Source organism: Nilaparvata lugens, unplaced genomic scaffold, assembly GCF_014356525.2.
Source record: "Nilaparvata lugens isolate BPH unplaced genomic scaffold, ASM1435652v1 scaffold7013, whole genome shotgun sequence".
NCBI classification, from domain to species: Eukaryota; Metazoa; Arthropoda; class Insecta; order Hemiptera; family Delphacidae; genus Nilaparvata; species Nilaparvata lugens.
The window spans coordinates 4430-14533 of NW_024092762.1; the positions used below are offsets into that span (position 1 = coordinate 4430).

The 10104-nt window shown below is 34.3% G+C and overlaps 1 protein-coding gene across 1 annotated transcript; it reads right to left on the bottom strand.

The window, feature by feature from the left end:
• Window positions 1-255: 255 nt before the first annotated feature.
• Window positions 256-8825, bottom strand: LOC120356532 (DNA repair protein complementing XP-C cells homolog). The gene is made up of 4 exons (XM_039445470.1): window positions 8606-8825; window positions 7179-7345; window positions 4504-4658; window positions 256-797 (listed from the first exon to the last, which is right to left on the bottom strand). The coding sequence occupies exons 2-4, from the start codon at window positions 7279-7281 to the stop codon at window positions 606-608; spliced, it is 450 nt and encodes a 149-aa protein (XP_039301404.1). The 5' UTR covers window positions 7282-7345; window positions 8606-8825; the 3' UTR covers window positions 256-605.
• Between the last annotated feature and the right edge of the window lie 1279 nt (window positions 8826-10104).

Below are 10104 nucleotides of genomic sequence, written 5' to 3' on the forward strand. Positions count from 1 at the left end.
TAATATATTACGAATTGCTATTTATCTATATGCTGTGTAAATGTAATGTTTCGAAATATTTGCTATACCTACTGATGTTATTGAAAATGTTCATTCAAGTTTTATTAAGAATAAGATGTTGACGAAAAACAAATTTATTTAGCTTTGACTTACATCATGTAATCTTGAACTTTTGACGAGGCCTGAAATGTACTGTACAATTATTTATTGGTCAATAAAACAAATTATTATTATTATTTATTATTATAACCTTTACGATAACCAATCAGAGAGGCATTTTTGAAAAGACGGCTATCTCTGATTGTTTCTTGTGGAATTAATCACGGTTAAAATTTAACCGGCTTTTAGGCAACCGGCACTTAATCTAGTTATCTTAATCTGTAAATCTTGATTAATAAATTTATTTTGGAAAAAAAATCTTCAACCTTAACCTACATCTAGTTTTATATCCCAACGACATTCCTAAACAAATGTCTCCGAGATTTTTGTACATTTATTCACGGTACTCATAAAAAGATATACTTTTATATGCCGTGGATTTAATCACTTTTTGTCTTCAATGTTTTTGCCTGCAAGGAATTCTTATTTTTGTTAACTACTTTGGTTTACTTTTTCGCTGTTTTCTTGTTCTTGTGACCCTTACCAGAGGTGCCAGCTACCACCTCTTCCTCGATTTCAAAACCATATTTCAGTTTGAGTTTTTCGCGAATGAGCAGACCTTTAATCAACCGTTTCCAATTTCCGTAGACCTTCTGCTCCATCTTCTCTCGGGCACGTTTTTCGGCTTCTTGCTGTTCCTGAAAAATTACAAACGATCCAAATTTATGAAATATGTAGTTGATATAAAATATTCAAATATGAAATTAATTGAAAATATTGGTAAGGAATGGTAATTGAGTAAGTTAGATACATGAATGCTTGGAAGGTTTGTAAAAATAGTTACTGAAAAATAATGAAATATTCAATTATTATTGAACGAAAATCCTAAATAAATGCTGCAAATCACCCCGAAGACCTCTTTGCAGCATTTATTTAGGATTTTCGTTCAATAATAATTATATATTAATCCATTTGAATAATGCATTCTCTATTAATTCCATCTGAAATATTTAAATATGGAATTAATGTTGAATAAGGAGGGAATTATCTATTACAGAAATGGCTTCAACGGTTAGTTGATTTTATTTTAAATTATCTATATCCATTATGTAGTGTTTCATTCTTATGTTATAAATTTTAAAAAATATTATTGTCATGGCTTCCTTGAATTGATCTTTTTGAGTTTGTCACTTGCTTGTGATTTTGTTACTTTGTCTTATCGTTTGTAAGTATTGAGATGTGACCTGGTCTCCATAATTTTAGTTATTCTAGTGGTTTGAATAAGCTCTTTTTCTTTCTATTGACATGTTTGCTGTACCTAGTTGTTCGAACTCACTGCACAAGTTTTCTTTGCCGGTAGTGCCTTTTGTAAGTTAGAATATTTTTTTATCAATCTGTATTATTTTATGGCAATAATGAATTTGAATTATTTGTTTGTTCGTTTACTGATCAAACAATCAAACAAAATCGAACATCATCTTCATTCAATCAAACAAAATCACACATCATCTTCATCCTTCCATCAACCATGCACAAGCCCACGAATTATATGGGAATCACCCTCAATAAAGACATTGATATTCTTCACAAACTGAGCTTCAACTGAGCGAAATCGATCTACAAACAGCGGAGTTATGATAGATCAAAGACATAGGACCAGTTGCACAGAAGCCGGTTGAATTTTAACCGTGATTAATTTCGCGAGAACCAATCAGAAAAAGCGTTTTTGAGAAGACGACTTCTCTGATTGGTTCTCGTGGAATTAATCACAGTTAAAATTAACCGGCTGTTGTGCAACCGGCACATTGATTATCAGGAACACAAGAGTGGATATCAAACATTCAGCTCAAGTTTAATTGAAAAAGGTAGATTTACAAGAAAATCTATGTGAATCCGAAGATAGACATTCAAATGCTCCAAAAACGTATATTTGAGTGAGCAAAATAGATCCAAAAACGGCAGAGTTATGATAGTTCAAAGACATATTATAAGGAAGACAAGAGTGATACTGATAAAACAGAACACACCAAAGACCTTTAGAGATATATACCCACAATGCCTATGCCTTCCCAATGATAGCTCCTACTTGAAATTGAAGGCCGCCATTGGGGTATTTTAGCACGAGATATTATATCTACATATTGTAATACTAAGATTACAAAGGCATTTGTATGTAATAATCTTATAGGAGGTTGCCCCCTCAATGGCCGATTTCAATTCCAAGTACGACACTAGCGCTGCATGTGAGTCTATGCATCTTTAAGGCCGGTTACAGAGCTCGACCGACCGTCAGTGCGTGTGTACCATCCTGACCAAACATCAGTTTTTCTGACTCACAAAATGGACGCCTTTACAGATTGTTAAATTGCAGCTTATTATCTTCGTAAACGAAAGATTAAAAGATGTAGATATCAAGTTCACCCGATGGTCGCCCAAAGAGCATTTCAAAGTGAATTTAGTACCATTATATACATTATTGCTTGGGGTGAAGATACATTTTTCAACTACCTCAGAATGTCCATCAGAAATTTCGATGAGTTATTTGAGCTTGTATCACCATTGGGAATACTTGCAGTCACTTTAAGCTACGGATCAAATAAATGTAGATAATATTAATAATATATGATTTTTTTCAATAAAAAATTTAGAAATGATTGAATAAAAATAGAAAAACTCTGAATTCAAATATGACACTATTAATTGAATTCACTCATTATGCTATTCAATTCAATATCAGCTGATTGTCGGGCAGAGGTGTCAGCACATCGGGCTACTGATCAGTACAGCTTTGAAAGCTTCTATTTGTTTCAATAGCGCGTCAGTCGACCGATGGAACGGATGCGCACGAGCTCGACCGATGGTCTTCGTACGCTGTATAAAACGCATGGTCCTGACCGTGCGCAAGCGTGCCGTCAGTCCTGCTCTGTATGGATACATGGAATATCTATGGAAAAGACAAGCGCGACCGCCGTACGCACTGACGGTCGGTCGAGCTCTGTGGCCGGCCTAAGGTCTTTGGAGCGTACTGCAGTGACAGACAGTGCCTGCTTGATTCTTTTCATCACATGACCTGATATAATAGATTTGACCTGATATATAGATTAATATATATTAATGACTTGCCATCATACCTTGAACCAGCTAAAAGTGTATTATATGCTGACGATGTGAGTATTCTACTGAAAAGCAGCAGTCAGTCCAATGTGGAATTGGAGAGTAAGACTTCCCTTATTAATTTAGAAAAATGGCTATCTGATAACATGCTGTTGTTAAATACCAACAAAACTAAAGAAATTCCATTCCGAACTACCAGAGAAAATAATTTAGGTATCAGAGACTATAAAATAGAATCCGTGAATGATATAAAAGTTCTTGGAGTGGTGACCTTTCTTGGAGACCTCACCAAGAATACCTCAAAAACAAACTGAACTCAGCAATTTTCGTACTGAGAAATTTGAAAGCTATATTGGACTCCAGGGCTCTTAGAAGTGTTTATTTTGCACTGATTCACTCACACCTGACCTACGGCATTATTTTTTTGGGGAAATTCAAGTTGCGTAGTTGAGGTGTTCAGAATGCAGAAGTGGGCATTGAGAGTGATGATGGGAGAATCAATTCGAACAAGTTGTCGCTCCCTTTTCAAAAAACTTCAAATTCTCCCATTCCCAAGCCTATATATTTTCGAAACAATTTGCTTCATTAAGAAAAATCTACATGAATTTAATACAGGCGGAACATTCCATCAATACCCAACAAGATATAGGAACAACCTAAGAGACGACACACACCAGACAACCATGTATGAGCGAGGTGTTAGGAGTTCTGGTATTCGGTTGTATAATTTATTGCCAGCTCATATAAAAGAAATGACTGGTACAAAATTCAGAGATCAATTAAAGAAGGAGCTGCTGTCCATATGCGCGTACTCAAATGAAGAGTTCAGAGAGTACTACGAGCGTCAAAATGGGGTTTAGAGAGAATAGAAAAAAATGTATTGACTTTTCATGTACCTATTTATGTTCTAAACTACGAGCGTCGAGATAAGGTTTGGAGAGAAAAAATATATTGACTTATCATTTATGTATTATGTTCTGTATTTCATGACTTACGACATTGACAAGTCCAAATACCCCTTTTATAGGAGGTCAGTGGATGAAATAATAATAAATGAATAAATAAATAAAAATAACAAAACCTGGTAATAAAATTATTTGAGTTTTGAAATGCATGAACTAACCTGATGGCAACCTTTGTTTAAGATGGAATTTAACTTTGAAAGAGTTTTAATAATCGAGAATAAATTGAAATAAACAAACTAACCTTTTGCCAAACTTTACAGTTAAGATGAAATATATTTTTTCAACTATTTCAATAATCGAGAATAAATTGAAAGCATGGACTAACCTGATGCCAAGCTTCGGTCAGCGTCTCCTCGAACTCCTCACAGACGACAAACCCGTCCATAACCACGTGACTGGAGCCTCCATGGAAGTCCCACCCCACCACTGCCTGGGCGCAGTCTATCTGCAACTTCCTCGCCACTCGGTTCAGACCGGGCACTAGGACACATCATCACAATAACATATAAGATTCAAGAATGAAATAAAAACACAAATATTTTGTCGATTCCACATTTATTTATTGTACAACTAGCAGGTACCCGTGCTTCGCAAGGGTCTATTTTAGAACTTGGCGTAATGAAATCCAGAAGAATTGAAAATAGGCCTATAAGAATCCTCGGTTGATTAAGAAGTTATAAGCAGCATTTCAAGTTGATCACTTCAGTAGTTCAGACGTGATGATGCGTCAAACATAATTCCCCTATCCTCTACACGTGTGTATACGTGTTTAAGCCAGTCCTTTCCACTATTATAGAATAGAAGATGAGAGATAGATGGATATATCATCCATTTATCTATTATCTTCTATACTATAACAAAGGAAATGAATGAGAATAAATTTTGAAAGGTTTGAGATATCGATGTGCGGTTTTCACCATATCTTTTCTCTGGAAATCCTGTATAGGAATCATGTATCATATGACCACCTTTCAATTAAAACATAATTGAATGCGTCAAACATAATTTTCCTATACTACTTTACACCTGTATACGTGTATAATCCAGTTCTTTGATATAATAAAAATTTTTAATTCCGACCATATGATTTGGTGATTTTTTTATGAAATCGTATGCACTATTAATGAAGTTTGAACATTAATTCTGAAAAATCTAGAAGGAAAAATGAAATTTGGGCTTCCAGGTGCACGAGATTGATATTTTTAGAATCTATGTTCAAAATTAGGAGATCTGAATCATTCCCGTTTTTCCGGTATGCAATCCACAAGTTGACATGTTTTGATGCGAACAAACGAACAAACACAACTCTACTCTCTCTTATTATATAGATACTATAATAGCGTTGCCACATAGGTCGCATCTTGAAAAGTGAGAATTAAGCATTTTTAGAAGCTCGATTTGCACACAAAGGTGGCAGTGAACAGCGAAAATATAATTCTATTTAGACTATTCTTACCCAGTGAGTAAGAATAATACCATTAAAACTAATGGGAATAAGATTTTCACTTTTCACTGTCACCTTTGTGTGCAAATCCAGCCTTAGTCAGTTTGATGATGTGAAACTATGGTTTTGTACCATAAATAGATCTACAATCGACTAAATCTGCGAGTTTTTTCCACATTATGGAACGGTTCTAAAATATCAATCAATACTCTAGTACTATTAATTACCAAGAGGGAAATAATTATGTTTATATAATAGTAGCTACTTTAATCTACAGTATAGTGGCCAATCTTGAACTTATTATAGGGACTGTTGTAGGATGAGAACTTCAAGTGTACTGGGAGCCAATTGCAATGTTCATCCACTCACTCACACAATAATAATGATGATGATAATAATCTGAGTCTAAATATAAACTGAATTTGATATTAGATGAAAAACACAAATATAATATTGTGATGGTGATAATATTGAAATAAATAAATTATTAATTTATGGGTTGTGTTTTCATAGAGATAAATTTAGTATGGGTCCATTCGAAAAGTGTAGAATTAGGACTTCAACAATGAGCCTTTAGTGATCGTGTAGCTGAATTATCGTGAGAAATTTATTTTTCTGTTGAAAAATAATTTTCTCACATTAAAATTTTGCTAACTTGCGCCCGGGAAGACTCCAATTTTATGCAGAGTTGAGGTATTCTCACGGAACTGTATTTCCGTTAGGTAGCGATGGAAAAATACCGAGTATTGGGGATATTTCAAACTTGCATTATTTTCCTTTCCCACGGAATTATGCTCGTCTCCACGTGGACCGTTGTCTCGTTGGTGGAAGGGAAACATAATTTGTGTGGAATAGTTCAGTTCCAATCAAGCCGCGGCCGAATTCCATTTAAAATCCAGGGTAGCCTCGGGCTCGAGGGATCAAAATTAACGTGTGTGTTGAATTTGTTTGCTGTTTAATTTTGTTAATAGTATTATTTTTCGCCGTGAGTTAAGTTGAAGTAGTTTATTAATTTTTGAAGGAATATGTCATGTTTGTTTAAATTAGTAAGTTATCCGGAGTAATCAGTGTAGTGAAAATTCTAAATAGTAATGAATTATAAATTGATCGATTGTTAGTGCCATTATATTTTCTACCTCATGCTAAAAACCCTTGAATGACCGAGTCCCTAGTATCATAAATTTGTAATTGAGAAATGAGTAAAGTCCACGCTACCTTCGTGAACAGTTAGAATCCAAATAAGCAGTTAGCAAAATCTTACATGCAGTCATCTTGAATTTTTAGAATGTGCAATGAACCGATATAGATTATTTTTGTTATTGTCCTAATTTGAATCAGTTTAATTCATTTAATAAAATTTTACAAGTTTAATAGAAGGCTGAAGTTTGTTGTTTAATAAAGTCCCATGACTCGCCCTTTAGAATTTAGAGATCTCTTAATTCTACCCCCATTGTGGGTTCGGTTACAATATTGAGAATTAATTGAAAACGAGAATTATTAACAATTATGAAATTGATAGAATATACAGAATTTGAATGAATGTTTTTGAAACGCACATTTGAGGTGTACAGTCCCGGCAGGAAGCATGCTGGGTTGAAACAGTTCAACGTTGCCATACTCGTTACGAGGCACCTGCCGTCTTTTGCAGGTGTGGTACATAGTCGTCCACTTGCCAGGGGCCCAATAGAGGCAGCGGTAGATCGCTCCTAAATTCACCTGTCATCTGAAATAATCAAAATAATGAGAAAAATATATTGATATCTATGTCTCTTTCCAACTCTGAAGTAGGGTTTACATTAGTCAAGTTAACATGAACTTGGTTTTCTAGCGTTTAATTAAAAAGAGTGATTTTGAAAATATGAAGTCAGATGAGAAGTCAAGTTTTCATAACCTCAAAAGTATATAATTATGGACTGAAAAATCTTTTTAATCTCAAAGTTTTCTTCTTACTTCTCATACTTTTCTTGCATTATACTTTTATTTAGTTGTTTTATGCACTCTACATTAACTGACCATTTTCATCGCATTTTCTCATTTGCAGATCGAATTATACCTTCTAGATTCAAGTTGAAAAACTTGACTCTACAGAAATTTATTTGTTTATTTATAAGGTTAGCAAAAAATACAAGAATCGGAAAAAAAAAAACAGGCTATTGCTAAAACTTCTTCAATTCCTAATTTAGTTTTAAATTGTCCAAATATTATAGGTATGTCCATTCAAATTCTACACCAATCACAATCTAAAATATAAATTAGAATAAACGAACAATTTTAAATTTGGATGGATTAATATAAAAGTTTCTTAAACACATGAAACAAACTATAAATTCACAAAATAAAGAATAAAACACTTAATTTTGAGCTCGAAATATCACATTCACCATAGCTATATAACTATAAATGAAGATGAGTTAACTTTGGTATAGTGAATTCAAGCTTATGTTCTTGACTTCAAAATTTCAAAATGCATTCATTCTATACAAAACTTGAATTCGAGTAAATTTGACTAATGTAAACGTCCCTTCAGTGAAGACTGTAGTCGTGTTGTATTAACGGCTGCAGTCAATTATTGTATATTGAATATAATGTAAACGGCCCTCAAGGAATTGGACCCTGACTTACCTGTCAAACTTGGGCCTGGCCTTGATCACCTTGTAAGGCTCCTCTCCGGCTCGCACCAATTTGTATTTTAGAATATTATCACGGCAAATGTACCAATAATTTAAAGAATATTTTCGAACTCGTGGCTGGAGCTCAAGGCTTCTTTTTTCCAGCCACACCAATGTATATTAGTTGATAAGTGTATTTTGTAATTTCTAGTGAATTGGTAAATAAATAAATAAAATAAATAAATAAAATAAATAAATAATCCAGGACTCGCGACAGTGCAGCTCGGCCACACATGACCAATGTAAACTCACCTTCAGGAAATGGACCTTACACTTGACTTATGTGAACCCTACTTAAGGAATCCCTGACTTACCTTGTCGAACTTGGGCCTGGCCTTGACCACCTTGTAAGGCTCCTCGCCGGCTCGCACCACCTTGGCGAACTTGATCCAGGACTCGCGACAGTGCAGCTCGGCCCACACGTTCGCGAGTAGACCGGCTCATTGCGAATGAAGCCGAGGGTCGCGCATCACGGGTAGATCGCCTGGACTTCAACAGGTGCCGTTGCAGGCATAGAGTGGGTGTTTCTTGTACCTGAAACAAGTAACAATTCATCATAATCATCACTTGCATAGAATAGAATAGAATAGAATCTTTATTGCAGCAATATCTGAGGTCATCGATACAATACAAGTGTCAATATATACAACATGATACAAAATAAAAATATATTACATCAGTAAGTTACACTATCAGTACCCTATGATAATATGTCACCTGATTTTCAACTTATAACCGAATATTCCTAGCTATTGTATAAAAATCTTCAATCTGTTTAAAGGGTTAGCTGCTAAGAACGTTTCTATGAATTTTAAAAGTTCCATTCTCCATATTTCTAAGATCTTCAGGAAGTGAATTAAACAATTTTATTGATAAAAATAGAAATGTTTTTTGTATACTAAATAGGTATACCAATAAGTAGTCAAATTACCCCTATTTCTAGTGTTATGGCTATGAACTACCCCCTGCTCCACAAACTTCTCCAAATTCCCTTAACATAAATAAGGCTCTGTTGAACATATTGAAGGTAGAGTCAATATTCCCAAATTTTAAAATGCTCATCACACTGTGCTCGCTTAGAAAGCCCACAAATCAGTCTGATAGCCTTTCTCTGTATTCTAAAAAGTCTACTACTGTAAGCTCTGGAACCCCAAAGTATTACTTGTTTCCGAGTTGCGCCCGACGCCGTGAGGCACTAAGGGTTGGGGAAGTTGATTTATTTGACAATAGTATTTAAAAACACATCGTAGTTCTTATATTACTTGTACAGAGCAAAGAACCTGTCATAAGTCACTATCATAATATATTATAATCGAATCCTTCACTTTTTATGAAATGAATATAATTTTTGAATCTCATCACAAGTTGTGTATTTTATCACTCAAAATAAACCCCTAATCGTGGAAGATGAAGAAAAAATGTTCTTATTATGCTACTCTGGCCCGGTTGCACAAAAGTCGGTTAAATTTTAATAGTGATTAATTTCACGAGAACCAATCAGAGAAGTCTTTTTTGAAGAGACAGCTTATAATTGGTTCTCGTGGAATTAATCAAAGTAAAAATTTAACCGGATTTTGTGCAACCGACAATGTGACTAATCGCTTGTCTGCTTGTCAGATGTTTATGGGAAGATTAATTTGAGCTGTTTCATTAATTGAACTGTTGATTATCCAAAGTATTGGATTGCAGTCAAATTACATTAAGAGAAAAATATGTCTATGGGATTTTATTATACTAACAGGTAACCCGACTAACAAATGTAAACATTACATGAATTTTTGTTCTATTTTGAAGAAAATGACTTATTATTTTG